Source organism: Pygocentrus nattereri, chromosome 24 (genome assembly GCF_015220715.1).
Source record: "Pygocentrus nattereri isolate fPygNat1 chromosome 24, fPygNat1.pri, whole genome shotgun sequence".
In the NCBI taxonomy this organism is placed as follows: domain Eukaryota; kingdom Metazoa; phylum Chordata; class Actinopteri; order Characiformes; family Serrasalmidae; genus Pygocentrus; species Pygocentrus nattereri.
The window spans coordinates 13,016,718-13,040,057 of record NC_051234.1 but is presented as its reverse complement, the minus strand read 5'-3'; the positions used below and the strand labels follow the sequence as shown (position 1 = coordinate 13,040,057).

General features: G+C 37.8%; 1 protein-coding gene across 1 annotated transcript in view; it reads left to right on the top strand.

Moving 5' to 3' along the window:
* The window catches only part of tmem145 (transmembrane protein 145), a 50,822-nt gene that overhangs the window by 24,290 nt on the left and 3,192 nt on the right, over nt 1–23,340 (top strand). Inside the window, exons 2-14 of the mRNA XM_017703875.2 lie at nt 1,459–1,533; nt 3,746–3,823; nt 6,312–6,398; nt 6,681–6,782; nt 10,547–10,631; nt 11,015–11,086; nt 11,844–11,912; nt 12,330–12,410; nt 15,666–15,744; nt 16,782–16,875; nt 19,524–19,696; nt 19,950–20,070; nt 20,860–21,045. Coding sequence (XP_017559364.1) covers nt 1,459–1,533; nt 3,746–3,823; nt 6,312–6,398; nt 6,681–6,782; nt 10,547–10,631; nt 11,015–11,086; nt 11,844–11,912; nt 12,330–12,410; nt 15,666–15,744; nt 16,782–16,875; nt 19,524–19,696; nt 19,950–20,070; nt 20,860–21,045 — 1,302 coding nt within the window. The remainder of the gene's footprint in view (nt 1–1,458; nt 1,534–3,745; nt 3,824–6,311; nt 6,399–6,680; nt 6,783–10,546; nt 10,632–11,014; nt 11,087–11,843; nt 11,913–12,329; nt 12,411–15,665; nt 15,745–16,781; nt 16,876–19,523; nt 19,697–19,949; nt 20,071–20,859; nt 21,046–23,340) is intronic.

Genomic DNA, 23,340 nt, shown 5'->3' with positions numbered 1-23,340 from the left:
TCTGGAACACCTCCCTAGGGAGGCATCCAGAGGCCATCCTTACCAGATGCCCGAACCACCTCAACTGGCTTCTCTCAACGTGGAGGAGCAGCGGCTCTACTCCGACCCTCTCCCGAATCGCAGAGCTTCTCACCCTATATCATTTCGGCCGCTTGTATACGTGATCTCATTCTTTCGGTCACTACCCAAAAGCTTGTGACCATAGGTCAGAGTCAGAACATACAGCTGTCTCTTCACCATGATGGACCGGTATAGGGTCCACATTACTGCAATGCCGTACTGTCATGACATGTTAATATGAATACATGAAGAACTCTGTGAGGCAGGTAAACAATGTCTAGGACTGAATAGTTCTGCAAACGCTATTCCAAAAGAATTGGGAAAGTATGTGAAATAAAATAAAAACAGAAAGAAGTGATTATTAAATTCCACTTGACCTATATTAAATAAAAAATTGTACTCAACTATTTGATGGATAAAACATGTTCCAAAAAAGTTGAGACAGGAGCATGTTTACCACTGTGTTACATCATCTTCCCTTTTAACAGTACGTAATAACCGTTTGGGGACTGAAGACACAAAATATCCAGTTTTGAAAGCAGATTTTTGGCCATTTTTCTTGTTATACAAGTCTTCAGCTGTGTGAACACATGAGGTCTTTGCTTGTTGCATTTCATAATATGTCAGACATTTTCAGTTGGAGATAATTCTAGACTGCAAACAGGCTAATCTAGCATCTGCACTCTTGGGCCTCTTTTCCACTGTTGAATGAAATGGTGCTTAGGGCTGTACTGTGCTGTTCTGCACTGCTGCAGACTCCTGAGGTTGGTTATGGTTTCTTTTTCCATCTGTGGTGTCATTCTGTAAGTATCTTCTGAATATCCTCTGATCGGGTGTTTTTAAGCATTGGTTAGTTGAAAAAACCAAAAACTGTCATTACGTCATCCCATTGAATGGTGTTCTGGAAAAGCAAAGTCTTTATTGGAATGTCTGTTCACTCTGTGGCCATCTTTGCGCTACTTTGAGTCATATAAGGCCAAGCTTCTATCTTGCTGAATGGGAAGAGACCCATATATTCTTAAATAAAGGTCAAATTACTGTTTTAAAAGCTTAGATTACATATTTCAAATATAGTATTACTACATATAGTAGCTGGTCTCTTCATTTATAATGTCTCTGGGAAAACCCACCAGATCACTGACCCTCCGTGCTCTTAATTGTTCGGCCCTGCATTGGAAAAGTGGCTTTTGATAATGCAACCATGCTCTTGTAACATGCAAAGAGTGGCTGGGTGTTGACATGTTGAATAAGCATTGGTGTCCCTGAAAAATCATCTAGATGGTAGCATATGTTGCTCTAAAGGAAGTTGCCAGTGCAACATCTCAGTTTATCATCTGTCCATGAACCCCTAGGTGTATTTTACCTTCTCACTATTTCATTTTTTTCCCTCCCTTACAGGACTGGGTGTTTCTGACGAGATTTTGCTTCCTCACTGATTCTGGCAGACTGGACTTTAAGTTCCGCTATCCTAAGGTAAGACTGCAGGCAATACCATCAAACTGTCTTTATATGTCCTTCGTCCTTTATTGCTCTTTCAACAAATTACTGTTATTCAGTTGTTGTTATTACATATAGCAGAGACACAGAAGTAAAGAAGATAGTAAAGAAATAGACACTAGAAATTGTCTTGGTGGTTTAAATCCCTAGGTGATGCATCAGACTTCCTGTTGTCTCACTGAGCTGAGATCAAGGTAGAATTGACCTATTCATGCTCTGCTCACAAATGTGTTCTGTTATTGCCGTGACAGTTCGAGGTTGGACAATATAAAAAGTTATATTTATTTTGAATGCATATGAAGGGTATAAGCTAATGTTAGCATGATTCAGTGCTGTTTTGGTAAGCTACAAAGTCCAGTTCAGTAGTACAGCACTTTGAGCTGGAAACACTGTATTAAGGAGCAAATCTTAATTCCAGTTCTACATTATAGAAGTTTAATGGGACATTTTCCAATGTTTGGTAAGGTACGTCTAATCCCTCAACAGTTGCTACAAAAGAACATATACTATATTGCCAAAAGTATTCGCTCATCTGCCTTCAAACGCATATGAACTTGAGTCACATCCCATTCTTAATCCATAGGGTTTAATATGTTATTGGCCCACCCTTTGCAGCTATAAAAGCTTCAACTCTTCTGGGAGGGCTTTCCATAAGGAAAGTTTCCACAATTTTTGACTATTCTTCCAGAAGCATATTTGTGAGGTCAGACACTGATGTTGAGTGAGACGGCCAGGCTCGCAGTCTCTGCTCTTTATGGACCTTTGTGCACTGGTGTGCAGTCTTGTGGGAACAGGAAGGGGCCATCCTCATACTGTTCTCACGAAGTTGATAGTGAAATGAAATTGTCCGAAGTCTCTTGGTCTGTTGAAGCATTAAGAGTTCCTTTCACTGGAACTAAAGGGCTGAGCCCAGCTCTCGCAAAACAAGCCCACACTATAATCCACCCTCCACCAAACTTTACACTTGACACAATGCCATCAGACAAGTACCATTCTCCTGGCAACTGCCAAACCCAGACTTGTCTATCGAATTGCCAGACGGAGAAGCGTGATTCGTCACTGCAGAGAACACGTCTCCACTGCTCTAGAGTTCTGTGGTGGTGCTTTACACCACTGCATTCGATGCTTTGCATTGCTCTTGGTGATGTAAGGCTTGGATGCAGCTGCTCGGCCATGGAAATCCATTCTATGAGAGCTCATCTGATGGCCACATGAAGTTTGGAGATCTGTAGCGATTGACTCTGCAGAAATTTGGCTCTGCTCACTATGCGCTTCAGCATTCGCTGACCACGCTCATTTTACGTGGCCTACCACTTCGTGGCTGAGTTGCTGTCGTTCCCAGTTGCTTCCACTTTGTTATAATACCACTAACAGTTGACTGTGGAGTATTTAGTAGTGAGGAAATTTCACGACTGGACTTGTTGCACGTGGCATCCTATCGCTGAATTCACTGAGCTCCTTAGAGCGACCTATTCTTTCACAAATGTTTGTAGAAGCAGCAGAAGCATAGGTGCTTGGTTTTATACACCTGTGGCCATGGAAGTGATTGGAACACCTGAATTCAACAATTTGGATAGGTGAGTGAATACCTTTGGTAATATAGTGTATTTGTGGGCCAAAACTGGTTCAGTTGACCAGATTTCAATTTCAATTAGTGGAAAATGGTGCCATGAAGGGATTGTTGAGCGATGTCAAATGAAAAAAAAAAACCACTTGGTTTACTAAAGAACTATGTTTAAAAAAGAAATATGTGAGTATGAGGAACTTTTTAAAGGTTTAAAGAACCTTTAGGTCATTAACCAATTTAATTTTTGAAAGGTTTGAAATCATTTTTAATTATTGAAAGGTTTCTTGGGACCTAAAAGTGTTTTTTCTACTGCATCACTCAAAGAACCTCAATTTTTAGGAGTACAACAGGTGGACCTGGGAACAAAAGTTATACATGCTACCTTTCTAAAAATTAGTCCATACAGTTACCATATAGAGCCACATAGGTTTTTGTTTATACCCTGTTTCTAACTCTCTTTTGTTGACTTGTTCCACAAGCAACCACTTCAACAAGAGTCAGTCCCTCAAGTCTTTCTCATTCACTTTCACCCCCTGTCTTATGTACTTGATGAGTCTGGGTAGCGGAGATCATTTGTGAAGTGTCTGTCTCTCACTTTTACTCTCCCTCTTTCTCTCTCAGTCACGCTGCTGTCAGAACATATTGCTCTACTTTGATGAGAGCTCACAGTGGCCATCTGTATACAAGAGACCAGAGAAGGTGAGGCAGATGCTGAGTGTGCTGTCTATTTGTGTGTGTGTGTGTGTGGAGGGGGCAAGTGAGGGTGTTTGTGTGCAGGAGAGGGAGTGAGAGAGTGATGCCGAGGACACTCAGATAAGATGAGAAGTATCTTCAGTGCTATGCTGGTCTGTGGATTACACACTCAGCTGTAGTCTCCGAAAGGCCAGAGTGTTGCTTGCATGAGTGAGTGTGTTTAATGTGGCCATCTTTTTTCTTCTTCCAAGGACATTCTCATCCATTTTGAACCAGAAGCAAGCAGCTCAGCACCGTACAAAGAAGGGTCATCAGGATATCTACATTTTTACTTTGATACAGATACCATTTGTAATGTGACATTGTGTGATAGCAAATGATGTGATGTGAAAAAAATTAGAAATACTTGTCATTATTGAAAAATATTAAATTGATATTGCTGATTTTGAAATTCAATCTCTTCAGTACAAAACTTTGTGGTAGGGCTGAGTGAGGAATAGTGGTAAAAATGACCAGACATAGGCACCAACTACAGGCACCAAACACAGCTAAAAACAGCTGCTATAGTGAAACTGCAGTTAACAATAGGGATTTGAAGCTGCTGGGTCACTACCGCAACCAGAAACACTTTTTTTTCCAACACGTTTCACTCAAGGGTTCTGTTGCTGATCTGTCTGGTTTGAAAGAGCAGTGTGGGTGGATTTAATGGTGCATTTTTGTTTAGGCTACTTTCTGAATTTACTGTCGCCGAAGAAAAAATATGTAAATGAAAGCGAATTGTCTTATGAATGTACATTGATCTTAATGTTGAATAGCTGGCAATCAGGACATGTATGTGTGTAAGGTATATCGCTGTTGTCGGAATAAAGCCTCCAAAATGATAACTTTACAGGAGAAGGAAAAAACACACTTTACTTTTAATGTAAGTCAATGGAACCAGACTTTTTTCTAAATAATTTTGGCAAATTTCTTTTAGTCCATTTATCATGAAATTTACACACATTGTAAAGGGTAACATGCTTTTTCAAATTATCTCAAAAACTGAAAAACAGTTTTCTTCTGACAACAATATGATGAGCAGAGCAGTAAGAAGGAGCTACAAATATACTTTAACTAAACAGATAAACGGTCAAGTTAAAAACAAAATGTTCCACATTGATCATGGCACCAAGAGGAAGTATTTAAATGTATTATTTACAAGTATTTTCACTTAGGCGGCACGGTGGCGTGGTGGGTAGCGCTGTCGCCTCACAGCGAGGAGGGCTTGGGTTCGATTCCCTGGCCGGGCGACCGGGGTCCTCTCTGTGTGGAGTTTGCATGTTCTCCCCATGTCTGTGTGGGTTTCCTCCGGTTTCCTCCCACAGTCCAGAGACATGCAGTCAGGCCAATTGGACGTGCTAAATTGCCCCTAGGTGTGAGTGACTGTCTGTCTGCCCTGCGATGGACTGGCGACCCATCCAGGGTGTATCCTGCCTTCCGCCTGAAGACTGCTGGGATAGGCTCCAGCACCCCCCTGTGACCCAGACGGAGAAGCGGCTTAGAAAATGGATGGATGGATGGATATTTTCACTTAATAATGATACAAATTTACATTTTGAGCAGATCACCATTCATATCATATTCATAATATTAAGAGACAACAGCAGTGCAAAGCACTCTTATTATCTACTTTATCACAAGAGAAAAGTGTGAAATACAATAAATTATTAATAATTTGCATATATTCACCAATGACTTCTACGCTAAATTTAGTTTAACTAGAATTGGAACATATTCTGTAGTGTGCAGAGCTGTTACCATGCTAGCTAAGCTAATGCTAACTATCTCCTCTCTCCTAGTTAGCGTCGCTCTTTAACCTTTAGCAATAGTCAGATAAATGGTGTGACATTTATTGAACGGTAGCTTGAAAATACTGCAGAAATCTTTGAGGATGTTTTGAAGGTATGGGGATGTTTGTGGATACTGTCCAACCCAATGAAATGTTCAGTAAATCAAATAAGTACCTAAATCATTTAAACACAGCTTCTTTCAGCATGTTGTGATGGAGAAATGGTGTTCTGAATGAGAAATGACACACAGTATAGCTTAACATTCATCACACTGTGTTTAAAATCAGTATGAGTTATAGCTTGTGTCGGTTGTTTCTACGAACATAAGGTCTCATATTGTACTGAATAAACTCTTCACTACTGTATTTTAGATGTGCTAATGAATGCATCTGTGCGCATCCACAGTTTGATTTACCTACAGCCATCAATGTAGTTTTAGATTATGTAAATAAAAAGACAAAAATATAAATTGTTAATCACGGTGTTGCATTGAAAAGAACTGTGCAATGCAAGTACAAACCTGCTCGCTCTCTCTCTCTCTCTCTCTCTCTCTCTCTCTCTCTCTCTCTCTCTCTCTCCATTTTACCTGCTTCGTTTAAGCACATGAAAGACTAAAGCCAAGTTTATGTTCTTATGTTAAGAGGATATTTGTGTATGTACCACAGGACTGCTACCAGAAGGAGGCGGTCCTGAGGCCTGAAAACAATCAAGTCATCAACCTCACCACCCGCTACACCTGGTCCGGATGCGTTGTAAGTAGCGGTCTGATCGTTTGAATCATGATTCAATTGCTTGAATTGATATTTAATAATTTATCTACTCATTTCCACTCATTGCATTTACATAAAAATGGAAAAAACTATCCTGACAAAATCACGCTTTCAATTTGAGATTTGCTGACGCACCATATTATAATCCAGTCACAGTGTTGTGAAATTTACACCCTAGTGGTAAGATTTAAAAGATTCATGTCTTGTTTAGTTTATAAGATGATGACAGATGTTGAGATGTGAGTGTAATTCTTTATGTCTCAGGTTGAAGGAGAGGGAGATGAAGAAATTCTGAGCTGTGTTGGGGGGCGCAGTTTTCGTTCAGTTAGAGAGAGATGGTGGTACATCGCCCTCAGCAAATGTGGGGTGAGTAGTGAATCAAACTGTCAATACTGTTAATGTGAAACATTAAATATTTAATATTATTAAACATTTACCTCATATCTATACTCATTGGCCATTTCAGGTATACCTACCATATAGCTACATGCTGTTGGTATAGAGTTACTGACTGTATCCCTTCTTGCTGTCCCATTAAAACGTGTCAGCCTACAGGCTGCTCAATTGTTTCTTTGGCAGCTGTGTTTAGTTGCATCATTAGTTCATGCACAAGAGAGAGCTAACAAAAGCTGAAAAATCAGAATAAATTAATCAGAGTTGCCAGAGTAACCAGTTGTTTGCCACACCATTAAGTGTGCTGATGAGCTTAGCAGTGAGAAAACTGGTGGATCCTCTTAAACTCCTTTGAACCACCGGTGGTTCCAGAATGTGTTTTATTCTTCATAACTTTTGTATTTCATAAGCTACATTCAAAAGGTGGGTGTCATGAGGCTGTAACTGCCTTCTTTCCAGTCAAATAGTTGGGTAATGTTATTTTAAACCATTATAAAAGGAGCTGATTTTTTTTTTCTACTGACCCATTTTTCCACAAATCTGGGCTATGAACTACAAACAGATGGCGTCTCTTCAGTGATCTACTCAGTGATCTACTCTGTTTTTTGTAAAATACAAAATACAAAGGGTGTGTAAGATTTTTGGCTTTCAGCAGTAAATTTTAAGCATATAGCAATATGTGTGTGATCCTAAAACATTTTGTGTTCATTTGAGTTGAGCTTTTACAAAAAAAAAAAATAAATAAAATAAAAATTTGCGTTTATTTCATGCAGATACTGAATAATTTGCCTTACGATTTGGTCGTGTGAATTTAGATGGAAAAATCACAATATACCCTGGAGAATCATGAAGACAAACTCCTTAGAGTGTAGAACACATCAAGAATAATCTTCAGTATGTAGACTGAGCAAGAAGAACACACAATAACCTCAAAAGAGGCACACCACTGTTAAACATCGTGAAATGATAGGCTTACTGCTTACTTTGATTAAAAAATACATTTAAAATCCTGTAGAGTGCTTGGACAAATCCTGTGGACAGATGCAACAAACATACCTTATACCAGTATGTGGAGAAAAAAGGCTGAACACCTCTTCTCTAACATGGGCTGTGATAATGTATGACTGCAGTAGAACCGGATCACTTGTCTGTATTCATGCTGTTTCTGCACAAAGCAGCATCAGTATGAATTCTGAAGTGTACAGAGGCATCTTACATGCTTAGATCCAAGCAAATGATGAAAACCTAGACTGTGCTTGAGCTTGCAGGAGTACAGTGACCCCAAAGATGCACCTAAAGCAATTATGGAGTTTTCAAGACCAGAAAGTGAAATATTCTTGACTAGTCAAATATATTAAATGACCTGGATCCCATTGAGAATGTATTTCACTTATTGAAAGCAGGACTAGAGGCAAAGACTGTCCTCAAAAGAAGCAGAACTGAAAATGATTGCATTACAGGCCTGGCAGAGCATCACTAATGAGGATGCTCAGCCTCTGTTGAGGTCTAGAGAGCGGCCAGCTCCAAGCAGTCAAAGAAAAGTAGCAAACATTCCAATTAACCGGATAAACTGAATGGAACTTTCACTCCAACAATGAAAACAATAAGAAGGGGAATGAAGGTTTTTTCTGGATAGGTCTATGTAATAAGGACAAAATATCATCTAGCAATTATATTGCTCAAGATTGTGATTGCAATGCTCAAAACACCTTGCAATGTATTGAAAATACATTAATGATCTGGATAAAGATTAGCCTGTATTATTTTGACCAAAAATGATTCATATATGTAGGATGATTTGAATGGCTAAGTAAGATTTGTGATTGATCATGAGATGCAGTAAAGTATTCAGTGATTAGTTATGATCCATGGTTTATCTGTATTAGTGAAAATTTCTCAAATAATGTGCTGATAATTACTGACTTTCTTAGTTGTGTAACTGTTGAGATTTGAACTCGCAATATCCCAACAATCAAATCTCTGTCTTTGTAAATACTGCGTTTAAGTGCCATAGTACGAGTACAAATTAAACCTGCTTTCCGTGCACAGGACATGATTCACACTGAATTTGACCCAAGAGGAAGCAGATTTAAGTAGGGTGCCAATTAAATCAGAACAATCTAAACCTCATACAACCAAGGAAGGTTTGCCCTGCTGCTCCATCCAAACAGATCAAAATGTGTTTTTTAAATATTTTGGTTAATTAGCTGAGTGTGACCAAACTTTTTTGATGAAAATGAAAATATTATTTTATTCACATTGGATTCTTAATGTCAGAGCAGTTTATTCATTATTTTTTGGCGGTATTGTGTCGTTTTATGTATTGATACTGCCATATTAAGGAAATGTGCTGTCATGCCTCACATTGCACAAGTGGTAAAACACACTGGTAAGCCTTGTTAATGAATGAGCAAATATGTTGCCGACTCACTATTTGCTCTTTACATTGCTGTAAATCTGCTGCTGTGCGTTATGAATCTGGCCCAAAAAGATGCTTAATTGTGAAGAACACATGTTTAAGTAGGGACAATTTTTAAAGATCACTTTCAATCATTTTCAGACTTTGGGACACATTTACTTTAAAACAGTAGGATCTAAGTGCTCACCATGTGGCCATGAGGGACAGGGATGCAGTCTCAGCTCCTGCTCTAAATTTAGATTTTTTTTGGTAGTGACATGAAAGTGAGGGATAGTAGTCTTTTTTATTATTTAGAAAATATGAACTCATGATAAATGGAAAATGAGAAAACCTACTTTACTTTTAATGTAAGCCAATGGAACCAGACGTTTTCCAAGTCATTTTGGGCCGTTTCTTTTGGTCAACAGATACTTTCAAATGATCTCAAAAACTGAAAAATGTCCCAACTAATGCCTTGGATTTCAGTAGCTAATAACATAATCATTGTAAATATCTAATGTCTGAATACTTAACTGTTAGTTTTTAATGTGTTTATTTTCTTACTGTTGGATCACATTTTTAACTAATTAGGTAGAATGGTCCACATATGCCATTTATAAAGTGGGTGTTGTCATATTATTTGGGCTTTTTATTATTTTGTGGAGGCTGGGCACCCAGGGTCCTTTCTGTGTGGAGTTTGCATGTTCTCCCTGTGTCTGCATGGATTTACTGTCACAGTCCAAAGACATGTAGCCAGGCCATGGACATGCTACTTTGCCCCTAGATATGAGTGTGTGATGTATATGTATGTCTGTCTGTCCATGCTTGTTCTTTTCTTATGCATGTGAGCATCAGAGAGTATAAGAGATCTGATTACTTTTTCTGTTTTCTACCCCTTTGGTTCTTCACAATCCTGTCATGTGTTCCAGTCTTTGATTCCTTACCCCTCTTTTCTCGCTTATTCTCTCTCTTTCACTCTCTCTTCGCTCTCTCTCTCTCTCTCTCTTTCTCTCTCTCTCGCTCTCTCTCTCATCCCTTCCCTCTTCTAGCCTCACTCCATCTCTGGCTACATTGATTTTGTGACAGTGTATGCTTCATGCTCTTCACCCTTTTGATGAAGAGAGGAGTTTTCCTGCCAAATGCAATCAAAGCGTAACTCCTTTTTTTCAAACCCTTCTCAAATCCTCTCAACAACTGGAAGGTCTGGTGCTTTGAAGTCCTTTATAGATAATCTCTTTGTGTGCACAGTGTTTGTCTGTCTCTCACTCTCTCCCTCTTGCCCTCTCTCACTCTGACACATGTACAAACCAAACACACATATAAACACATACTCACACAGGGAGGAGGGCTGCAGTTGGAGTATGAGATGAAACTGACCAATGGGCAGTCTTTCTGGACACAGCATTTCTCTGCAGATGAATTTGGTGAGTTACAGTCATGTTAGACTGAAGCAGGGTATATGTAACTTTTGCAAACCTTATATCTCTGAAACACTAATAGGAATAAAACCTGACATTATCTTCTTAACTGAACTAACTAAGGTTTATTTGTTCTAATGTTATATTCAAAATATTTTACACCATTTCTGTTTGTTCATTTGTTATCAATTTGTAGCACAATGTTTTCAAATGGCATTAAAATAAATAAAAAAGGTAAGGTTTTGGTGTGAAAATGAGGATTAGATGCACACTTGTTTGGGCCACATGTGTTATTTGTTTCCATACCATTTTTATGCTGTTAATTACTGTATGTGCTCTGATTGCTGACTGAACTTTCACTGTCCCTCTCTTGCTTTTGTCTTTGTCAGGAATTTTGGAAACGGACATCACATTCTTAGTGATATTTGCCACAGTGTTCACTCTCTCCTGCTACTTTGCATGTAAGTTTGTTTCCTTAATGAGTTAATTAGTTAATAAGATAACAGTAGCAGCTCAATGTTTTGCACATCTAAAATAAAGCTACACTATCTTTGAAGTAATGGTTCCATGAAATATCAAATATACAGTTTTCCACTTCTTAACCAAAATCAAATCTTAACAAAGAGAAATCAAAAACATAATCTATTGCATCTATACTGCGTGATGTGCATGTAAAAAGTTTTGTTCATTTCTATAATTCATAATAAATCATGTTGTGCCTTAAACCACACCAAGTCTGTGTGACCTTGATGAAGACCTGGATGTGGTTGCAGCGAGTTAAGAAAAGTACTGTTTTTGTGAGAACAATTTATGTCACTATTGATTTCTAGTGTTTGTTTGCAACATTAGCTTCACAGCTATAGTGCTAAACTAAAGAAGCAAAGTGTGGACAGCAGATAGGTCTTGGCTGATTGACTGCATTTGGAGTAAGTGTAAAATTGTATGTAAATTGTTTTAACTGTTGTTTTAATCTACAAACATACATTTTTTACTCTACCTGTCAGAAAAAAATGAACACAGTATTGCAAAAAAACTCAAATTAAAAATACAACAATATACAGGACAGTTTTTTGAATGAATGTTCTTTTAAGAGGCCTCTCTCTCTCTCTCTCTCTCTCTCTCTCTCTCTCTCTCTCTCTCTATCTCTCTCTCTCTCTCTCTCTCTCTCTCTCTCTCTCTCTCTCTCTCTCTCTCTCTCTCTGTCTGTAATTCCTTTAGATAATCTGAAGGGAAGACAGCTGCTCCATACAACCTATAAAATGTTTATGACTGCAGCTGGAGTCGAGGGTGAGAAAAGGAGAACTGTAACTAATACTGCTGTGCTGCTGCACACACACACACACACACACACACACAAATACCGAATTTCAAACAACAGCATGGAATTCTTCAACTTAACTTTAGAAACAAAAGGACATTTATAATTTGTGGGGACCAAAGAATGTCCCCATAACTTGAGGAGACTGTTTCTTTCTCATTGTCCTATTAGAAAGACTAAAACAAATGATGCACATATATTATAGAGGTTGCAGCCCTATATATATCTTGATTTCAACAAATCTAGCTTCCAATTTTTGCCGCTATTGTCTTTTATCTAATCTTCCTATTCATCCATCTTTATCCTCTCCCTGTGCCGTGATCTTATTCACCTGTCAGTATTCATTGCTTTGTCTTTCATTGTAGTTCTTTGTTTTTTGTCCTCAGTTCTCAGTCTGCTCTTCTTTTGCATCTACTGGGGCCTGTATGCCAGAGATGGAGTGGGGAATGGAAGTCTAAAGATACTTGGTGAGTGAAGCAATATTGATATTTATATTCATAAGTTCAGGTATTCTTATGGTTACTTAGAGGCAGAATAAGAAATAATGCTATAGCAATTGTGGCTTGCTGTCCACATAGAAAGGAACATTACCAGACCCAGCCTGACTCAGCCCGCTCACCCCCCACCAGGGCTTAATTTGTGTAGGATCGTGATCACATACCTGCCAGGTTTTATTTTGGGGGATGTTCACATAAAAAATAAACTACTAAAAATATACGAACAACTGTCATATAACAAGATTTTACTGAAAGGTTTTTCATGATATTGATGGAATCACCTAATGCTTTAGCAGCAACACACTTTGAAAAGAAGCATTTGATGAGTGTGTTTAGGGGAAAACCCACAGACAAGAGAACATTTGTTGCCTAAGAACCTTGTTAACGCACACGTTAATCTTACAAAACAACATGTTTGAAAAACTGAGGTGCATTGCTAATTTCCCTTCTTTATCTTTCTCTCCTGCTTACAAAAATAACATTGTGGATATTATTCAAACATTAAAAAAGATTTTTCAAAATTGCGTATCTCGTTTCTTTAAAAAGCCTCCCACTGCTCCTGCTCTTTAGGGACCAAAAGGTGCTTCTTCTGTGGCTTTGCTCAAAAGAATGCTTTTTTGCAGCCCTGTTATTTTTAAGAGTGTGAGTGTGAAAATTCAGTTCCCAAACAAGGTGTTGGAGTGGAAACTGACAAGGTGTAGAGAGGTGTTCTGTTTCTTGGGGCTGGTAGAAATGCTGAGCTATGGCCTGTGGCCTTGTGAAAACACATTTTTAGTTCCTGGTAACAAATCAGATGCTACCTTCCTGTGTAAACATCTAATCAAAGAGGTCTAGCTGTATGTCACTGTACTGTACTGCAACTCAAATTATACAACAGTTGGGACACTGTAAATAAATGTAAATTAAAACAATGCAATGATTTGCAAATCACGTAGACCCATATTTTATTGAAAATAGAACATAATACACATGTCAGATGTTGAAAGTGAAACATTTTACCATTCCATCTTGTTGTAATTCCATGCAATCTTGTTGTAATACATGCAGAATGTGGTGTGGCATTATCTTGCTGAAAGTAGCAAGGCCTTCACTGAAAAAGATGTTGTCTAGATGACAACACGTGTATATATATCCTTCAGCATTAATGGTGGCTGTCACCCATGCCATGTGCACTAATGCCCCCTATACTATCATGAATATTGGCTTTTGAACTGTGCACTGGTAGCAAGCTGAATGTCTTTTACACCAGAGGACACAATGTCCATGATTTCCAAAAAGAACTTCAAATGTTGATTTGTCAGCAACGGACACTTTTCCACTTCCACTCATTCTATTTTAAATGAGCGTGGGCCCAGAGAAGATGGCAGCATTTCTGGATCCTGTTTATGTTGGATTCTTCTTTGCATTTTAGAGTTTTAACTTGTTTTTTGGATGCAGTGATGAACTGTTTTCACAGACAGTGGTTTTCAGAAGTATTTCTGAGCCTATGCCGTGATACTCTTTGTAGAGTCATGTCTGTTTTTAATGCAGTGCAACGTGAGTGCCTGAAGATCACGGCCAACAAATATTGGTTTTGACCTTGTCTCTTGCATACATAGACTTCGCCAGGTTCTCTGAATCTTTTAATGTTATTATGTTCAGTAGATGATGAAAAGCAAAACGTCTTTGCCATTTTATGTTCAGAAACATTATTCTTGAATTATTGCACAGTTTTTCTTAATTGAAAATTAAGAACTTATTTGAAATTATTTTTCAAATAATTCTTGAATTATTTGCCAGTGCAGTCTTTCACAGAGTGATTAACCCCTCCTCATCTTTACTTCTGATAGACTCAGCCTTGTAATTATAGTGGTAATTTCCCTAATTTACATACTTGTTCAAATTAGGGTTATAAGCAGAAGCTGCATAATGAGCACATAAAAATGGAACCTTAGAAATTCTCAGTCAGACAGTGAAATTTTGCAGCCTGTGGGTACTCTTGAAAACAAATTGATAAACCTCAGTTAGCCTGTTAGGCTAATAAAGGACAAAAGCTAAAAAGTTTTAATGTGGCTCTTGGTTCCTATTGTCAATTCTGTTATCATGATAAGCATTTATTTACTCTGTTTGAATGAATGCACAGAGTAACTAGAAACTGATTGTCCCAGGCAATTTGGAAGATGTTTACAATTTCAAAGAAGCGAGTCAAAGTTTTAGTTGTAAGTTGTCACTTTTATGGTACAACATAGTATAATAGCAATTTTTGCTGACAAAGCAGGTTTTGAAAATGCCAAGAAGGGTAATGTAGGCAGACAGATGAGCAGTGCATTCTGTCTACCTTTCATGTAGTCAAGAAGAATTAAAGGTAGGGTCAGTTTTGGAGGATGTCAGTTGATGTTAGCTCTTTTTAAACTCAACAGCCAAATGCAGCCCCTCTTTTCAGTATTTCTCTCAAAGCCGCTAGAAAGCCTCTATGCTGGTGCTCAGTTAGTAATTGTCACAAATAATGATGAAAACACAGACATTAACACAGCATATGTATATTCTTATATATAGATATATATAGATATATAGATAAGAATATATATAAGAATATATAAAGAATATATATAAATAAAGAAGGAAGGTACGTGTGTTTTAAAAATATAAGTTTAAGAGAAAAAAAAGAATTCACTAAAATACATGCAGTATAAATGTGTTTGTTTACTCCTTTATTGAGGGGATGGAGTAAAGGTCAAATCAAACATGCTCTAGTCTATCAAAGCCCAGAGGCCACTTTGTTAGCTTGAAATACACTATGCAAAACCTGTCTGGCTATAAAGCAAGGCTACAGCAATTTGTATTTTTCTTTAATGTTGAATGTTGCTCATGTACCTGCCTGTTTTTTTCTCCCATTTACAAAGCCTTGACCATGAAAAGAGACTGTTTTTTCCCTATAAGCTTACGTTACATTGATAACCGCAGGAATGTGAAGAGACTTTTGCTGAAAATTGCAAAAACTGTTCTGACTTAAAAATCAATGACCCCACCTTAAATGTAGTGGGCATTTGAAAAGTGCTCAATAACAGTGGTTCAGTCAAATACATTTTCTTTTTATATTTTCACATCTACAAATATACTTGTTTGCTGCCACAGCTGCCATTGTATACAATTTATTTTAAGTTTCAGTTTTACCAAGACGTTTTCAAGAAACCACTAAAAGCTTCATTTGTGTTTTGCTTTCTTCCCTACCTCCTATCATTCTAGGCAAACTGCTCTTCTCTGTTAGTTTCCTTGTCTTCCTTCTGATGTTGATTCTCTTGGGAAAAGGCTTTACTGTCACTAGGTAAGATTGATTTTTCCCAAGTATTTATGTGCACAAATTATACCATCAGCAGAGAAATGCTAAATGCTAAATAACACACATTATGCATGGGAAAAGATATAGTCTGCAAATGTACTTATACATTATGTACCCTCAAGATTACCGAATGAGAGCAGCAGAATAGTGAGTGTTGGGCTGGTATGAGTGATTTCAAGAGCAGCAGCAATGGTATTTGAAATCACTATCAAGTGGGAGTCATTGCTGTGCTAGTAATGGTCTACTGGTGGTCAGCAGTAGTGCTGTTGAATAAAAAAATTTGGGTGAAAAATGATGGCAGATGGGCAGCATAGTGACAGATAGGCTATGGTCAGTAATTGTATACCTGCAAACAGAATTTGGCTAAATACTTTGAAAAAGTAGTAAAGTTATTACTTGCATTTCATGACATCCCAACCATGCCTACAAAGTGCACCTATATGGTATGCACATGAAATAAAATGTACTTAAGCCCTAAAGTAAGTAAGGAAATAAATACATAAATAAATAAGCCTGTCAGTAATTAGCCCAGGCCTACTACATCCTGAACCTTATTATTTAGTAACAAATAATAATTAGTTATTATAGTAAATAGTTATGTAGTAGCAAAGACAACAGTGTGAACTGGTTCTTACGCTATACAAGTGAGGACTGGACAACTGGACCCACTGACAGATTCTGGACATTTAAAGTGTTAATAGACTAAAAACTCAGTGTAGACTCAGTTTATGCTATCTTGCTAAATACTAGTTTGACCATATAGTTGGCTGTCTTGATTGTTGTTTATCAAGGTAGTAGCTTACATTTTTGTGCATGCATGTTTTTTTTTTTATCTGTGGAAGATTTCAGTGATGTGAGGTTTTTTGACTGACTTATTGTTTGATTTTATATTGAAATGGTACATTTTTGCTTTCTGGACAAAGTCTGTAAAATACTAGACAAAATGACCCCAAGTACATAATTTTCCATCTCTTTAACATGTATTAGTTCATACACTTATTAACACAATTTCTGTATTTTAGAGCAAGAATAAGTCACAGTGGTTCTGTCAAGCTATCCATCTACATGACTGTCTACACAATTACCTACATCATCCTCTTCATATATGAAGCTGAGGTAAGAAATATTTACAGCAGTCTTCAATTTGGTGCTAATGATCACTGAAAGACATAGGATTTTAAATCAGTGTTTGCAGCATAATCTATATAAACGTGCAAGTGTGTACATGCAAACCAAAAATAGCCATTTTCTGATTTCAACAGTTAGCAGATTGTACAGGTGGTTATAAAAATATACAATTTGACACTACATCTGCACTAACATGTCACATCCTTCTTCATCAGTGGGTTTATTTGCAGGAAGCAGATTATTTTGAACATGTGAAAGTGCTCAATGACCAGTATATACTCGTATTATCTATTATGCAAAGAAAGAAAGAATGAGAGAGCCCATGGTAGGATGTGACATTTCTTTGATTTTCTTTGGACAGCTTTGCATGTTTTATGCTTTGAGAATCGCTTTTTATTGTTCATTGAGTGAAATGTATGCTTTACTGGATTAAAATATTTTTTTCTGTCCTTTTCTTTCATGAGTATAATCCAAACTGTTTTTTTGTTCTGACCAAGGTCTATACCATGGTTCTGTTCTGAATTCTGTTCTTATAGAAAAATGCAAACTAATAAAAAAAAAACTGGAATTTTGTACAAAATAAAAATAGAATGCAATTCTATTTTTTGAGAAATTTTATTGTTTTTTGAAAAAATACATGCCCATTTTGAATTTTATGCAAACAACATGTTCCAAAAAAGTCGGGAAGTGGGCATGTTTACCATGTGTTTCATCATCTCTTCTTTTAACAACACTCTGTAAGAGTTTGGCAACTGAAGAGACCAGTTAATGTAGCTTTGAAAGTGAAATCTTGGGTCAAATTATTTTCCCATTCTTGTTTGACATACAATTGCAGCTACTCAACATTTTGGGGGCTCATTTGCCATATTTTTCATTTCATAACCCTCCATATGTTTTCAGTGGGTGTCAGGTCTGGACTGCAGGTCAGCCATTTTAGCGCCCAGACTCTTTTAATATGGAGCCATGCTGTTGTAATACATGCAGAATGTGGTTTGACATTGTCCTGCTAAAATAAAGAAGGCCTTCCCTGAAAAAGACATTGTCTGGATGGCAGCATATGTTGCCGTAAAACGTATATATCACTCAGCATTAATGGTGCCTTCACAGATGTGCACATCATCCATGCCATGTACACTAATGCACCCCTACACCATCATGAATACTGGCTTTTGAACTGTGCACTGATAAAAAGCTGAGTGGTCTTTAGCCTGGAGGATACAGTATTCACGATTTCCAAAATGAATTTCATATGTTGATTAATTGGACCAAGACTTTTCCACTTCCCCTCAGTCCATTTTACATGAGCCCAGAGAAAGTGGCAGCATTTCTGGATCTTGTTTATATGTGGTTTCTTCTTTGCGTTTTAGAGTTTTAACTTGCATTTTTTGGAAATGGGGTTGTAAACAAACAAATAACATTTGTAGGTACTGTGGTGACAGTAGTCAGGTTTCCATCCAACTGTCAAATTAAATTTAAGATACCTGAAATGTCACAAAACTTTATGCAAATAAGGCTGCTTTTCCATCAGCTTTGGTTTCATGTCGATTCAGTTCAACATTTGCTATTTCCATTAAGTATTTTTATTTGATATGCCAAATTAAGCACAATATATGCTGATGGAAACCTAGTTACTGCAAGAAACAGTATACACAGTTGAGCCAAAACATTACAACCACCTGCCTAATATACTGTTGGTCTTCTGCATGTTGCCAAACAGCCCTGACCTGTCAAAGCTCTACAACACCTCTGTAAGTGCTCTGTGATATCTGGCACCAAGATGTTAAGAAAAGATCCTTAATTAGTAAGTTGTGAGGCGGATCTGCTGTGGATCGGCCCTGTTGTTTCAGCACATCCCACAGATGCTTGATTGGACTGAGATCTGGGGAATTTGGTGGCCAGGGCAATACCTTGAACTCTTCGTCATGTTCATCAAACCGCATTTCCAAGCAATGTGTGCAGTTAGACAGGCTGCATTGTCCAGCTGAATGTGGCCATTGTCATTGGGGAAGACCATTGCAATGAAAGGGTGTACCTGATCTGTAACGACAGTGGGCAAACATAGCCACTCTGGCTGGCCTGTGGCTATGCAGCCTTGTATTCCGTAGGCTGCAATGCACTGTGTGTTGTGACACATTCCTCCCGTAACCATCATTAAAAAGCTCTGCGACTTGTGCCGCAGTAGCCATTTCTTCGGTTTAGACCATACTTGATAGCCTTCTTTGCCTTTGTGCTTCTGTGAGCCTTGGGGGCCCAACATCATGTCGCTGGTTCGTGGTTTGTTCCTCTGCAGACCACTGCTAACAGGGAGCACCCCACAAGCCTTGCTGTTTCTGAGATGCCCTGACCAGTTATCTTTAAATAACAATTGTCTTCACACCTACCTATTTTTCCTGCATTCAGCATGTTGACTATGAGAACCAACTTACCATCTAAAATATCCCAGACTTGACTTGTGCTGTTATTATGAGATAATCAGTGTTATTCTCTTTTCTGTGCTCATAATGCTTTGGCTAATAATTTCATATAGATTTCTAAGGATGTTTAAAGAAAGAATCTAAAAAGAAAAATAATCTGAAAATATATTAGAAGAGTCTACTGAATCTGACTGAATTTGCAGTATATATTTGTGTGTGCAGTTCTTTGACCCAGGTGAGGTGCTATATGCCTATGACAGTCCTGCTGGATATGGCCTGATGGGCCTGCAGCTGCTGGCCTATGTGTGGTTTTGCTATGCTGTGCTGGTGTCTCTCAAACATTACCCAGAGAAACAGCCATTCTACATCCCCTTCTTTGCTGCGTACACTCTCTGGTGAGTTTAATGGAAACTCCTAGAAATTAGTGCTATATTCCTTTCATAAGCCTTAGGAGTTGGGCTATAGTGGTGAAGGGATAGAGTGAGAATACTTACATACACCACTGTATTTAATGTAGATATATAATGAGCTCTTCCTTTGCTGTGCTGTGGTATGCTTTAGTTCATCCTAATAACATTCTTTTAGAAATATTAGAAATATGATTTGTTAATACTGTTAATGTGTTTCTCTCTTTTATTTCTCTGTTAGGTTTTTCGCTGTGCCAGTCATGGCCCTGATCGCCAACTTTGGTATATCTCGCTGGGCCAGGGAAAAGATTGTCAATGGCATTCAGCTCGGCATTCACCTCTATGCCCATGTAGTCTTTCTAGTAAGTTTCCTTTTGTGTATGTTATAGCTTTGATGATACAGTTGCGTAGTAGGAAAAATGTACACCTTTAAAATTCACATGACCATTAAACACACATTGCACAAAAAATGCATCAAGATGATCTTGAAAAACACATAGGTTCTGTTTAAAATTACTTGTGTTAGTCATATTGTGCTTAATTGCACAGTTGTTTTTTTTATGTGATCCACATGACTAATACTTAGGTTTTAATTAATTCTATTATTATTATTATTATTATTAGTAGTAGTAGTAGTAGTAGTAGTAGTAGTCAAATATTGGTAAAAATAAGAAGTGATCAGTGGCTGACAGAAAACGGTATTCAGCTATGTTCTGCTTTGAGATAGTACCATCAATAAACAATATAAGTTAGTGTAGTGAGGTTTAAAGGATTTAAAAGATGGCATTTTCGAATGATGATGACAAAAAAATACCAGGTTTTACCTGACAGTGACCGTATGTGTAATTATATTACTTATCGTTTTATTTTATATTATCACAACATCAATGTTAGACATCATTAGACTTGTTCTCCTTCTGTTGAACACTGTTGCAACCTTCACTTTGGTTGCCTGCACCAGTTTATTCAAACATTTGTTGGATATATTCAGTATTCATAACACACTCACAGCAAAGACAGCACACCTATGCAACAGACAACAGTCTTAATGCAGGATACTGCACATCCTATTGAAATCTACAAAGTGCAGTTTTGTTCTTTTTTACATGTCTTTCTTTCTCACCTTTTCTTTCAATACATTTCTCCTGAAGGCCATCACACGTCCATCAGCAGCCAATAAGAATTTTCCTTACCATGTACGGACGTCTCAGATTGGTATCCTGCTGTCCAGCCCTAAAGGAATGGGGACAGAAAGCTTCCCTCATCATGCCTACGGAAACAGCTCTTTCCTGGGAGACTCACAGCCCAACTTCACAGAACTTTTCTCCATCCACTCAGTGAGTAAGAGCAAGAGGTGATGTTACCTCCATATGACACCACGATATATTCATTTTCTTATTTTTATCAAGAAAATAGTGAAATCAGAGAAAACGTACTAAAAGTCGAAAGCGCTTATATAGAATAACTAGTTATAATTGCTAATATATTTAGGGGTAGCAAAATAACAGAAACACTACATTGAAAAGGTCTTAAACTTTGATGTTTCTAATTACAGCTACACATGCCAGTCTTATTAGATTGCATGCTAATTGTTAATATAACAGAGGGCAGAATGGTAGTATGTTTGAGAATGTTTGACTCAAGGAGGCCAAATACCTGAATTTGCAGATTTACAAAACCTTTAAAAATGAACAAAATTACAGTTTCAAAAATAACACAAAATTGAGTCAGTGCCTCTGTGACTTATTCTCAGCTGAAACTGTTATAAGCTTCATAAGGCTGGAAACCACTTGTATTCAAACCAGACACACAAAGACACATAGTGTACCTGGTGTAAGTAGTATAATAAGTGGACTTCTGAGCATTTACAAAAGTAATATGGTTTAATTAATAATGTTTCATATTTTTCCTACATCTGACATGTGTAGAGAAAGCCAAAGGATGCCTTCAGTTCTCAGTGTCTGTTGCCAACTATCATGCCTTATGTCGCTACGCCTGCAACTCCACCGACTTGCACAGCCTCTGCAGAATGTTAGAATCATCTACTCGTCATTTTCCAGTCATCTCATTCTACAAATATGCCTACTCATTTATTTACCCTGTGTCTCAATTTAGACACTGTGCCTCATACAGAGTACAAACTCAGTACAAAGCTTTAGTTGTAGTATAGTGTCCTCTTTAATTTGGCCAATTGGTCCATATTTAATATGGTAAGAAAGAACTGAATTGTGAATCCCACACAAACTTTACCATCTTAGAGTTTCTGACTGCTCAGCTCAGCCCTTTGTTTTCTTTTGTGAAACCTGAGGCTAATTGAAACTGCCACTGTTGCCTGATAAACAACAGCTGAGACGTGTTTTACAGTATGGAGCATTTTAACCAGCACAGCTGCATTTCTAGGTTAATCCCATCGATATTAGGTAGAATAATTATGATACTAATGTATGATATCACATCACCCAAAGTTCAGATATGTTAACGTGTGAAAATACTGCTGTTACCACAATGACTTGATGAACCATTACCAGATACAGGCCTAGTACTGTGTTAAAGTGCATTACGTGTTACCAGTGCCCTGTTTTTTCATTTCGCAATGTGAAATGAATGAGCTGGACTGAAAGTGGCTTGCGACACAGGGTCTGTGTTTGAGAAGTGTTGCTTTTTGTGCCATCCACCCCATTTGCTTTTTTAAATTTGCTAGTTTGTAGTGTTACCCTGGTCTGGCTTTGTGTTTGCGTTCTGTGTGGATTTGTTCTCTCTTCTCATGTGTTTGGAGCGTGTATTCATCACTACTCACCAGTAAACTCCATGTCATACTTGAATCTCACCTGTGTCTCTGGAGTCCTTGTTTGTGGTACCCGCTGTAGAACAAAAGGATAGACAACCATCTGATGGGAACCATTAGTTCCAGCAACTAATTACGGACACTTGTCTGAACAAGTGTCAACAAAATGTAATTGTAAATATAATTGTAAATGTATATTTCATTAAAATTTTACAGGACCAGATGCATCCTGCGGCAAGCACTGTTCTCTCAAGATGTTCCTGAATTCCAATATAAAAATGTCCCCACATAAATCTGATGTATAAATAATAATGTCTTTTTTCTGAATGTATACAAACACTATTTTCAACGAATGGCTCACAAAAGCACAATATGACCCTTGTTTTTTAGTATCTCTGCCTCCCCCCTAATGAGAGGCAGTTTTACTGTTATGGGCTGCCACACAATCATGGATCTGTTATTGCTGGGTTCTAAACTAAGGTACTAATTTTGGAGTCCTAATGTCCTCCAATTTTGCTCTGATGGACACCCTCAGAAAATAATAACTAAATAAAAAACTAAGGAAAGTAAGCATTTTTGCCTTGGGTCAGTACTTTTTGAAGTAAGTCTTGCAGGTATTACATCCATTTGTCTTTTTGCACATCACAGAGCACTAGTTGCCTGGTCCAAAACTAATCAAAACAGTGTCAGGGGGACTGGGGAACAGCAGTGCACAGCAATTTTAAGGTCTTGCTTCAAGCTTTGGAAGAATTAATACTAGGCCTTAGTGGTCTATTTAAGGACACCTGTCTGAGACAACAAAATAGAAGAAAGTGTACTTTTACAGATGTTATACGTCATTGTGTCT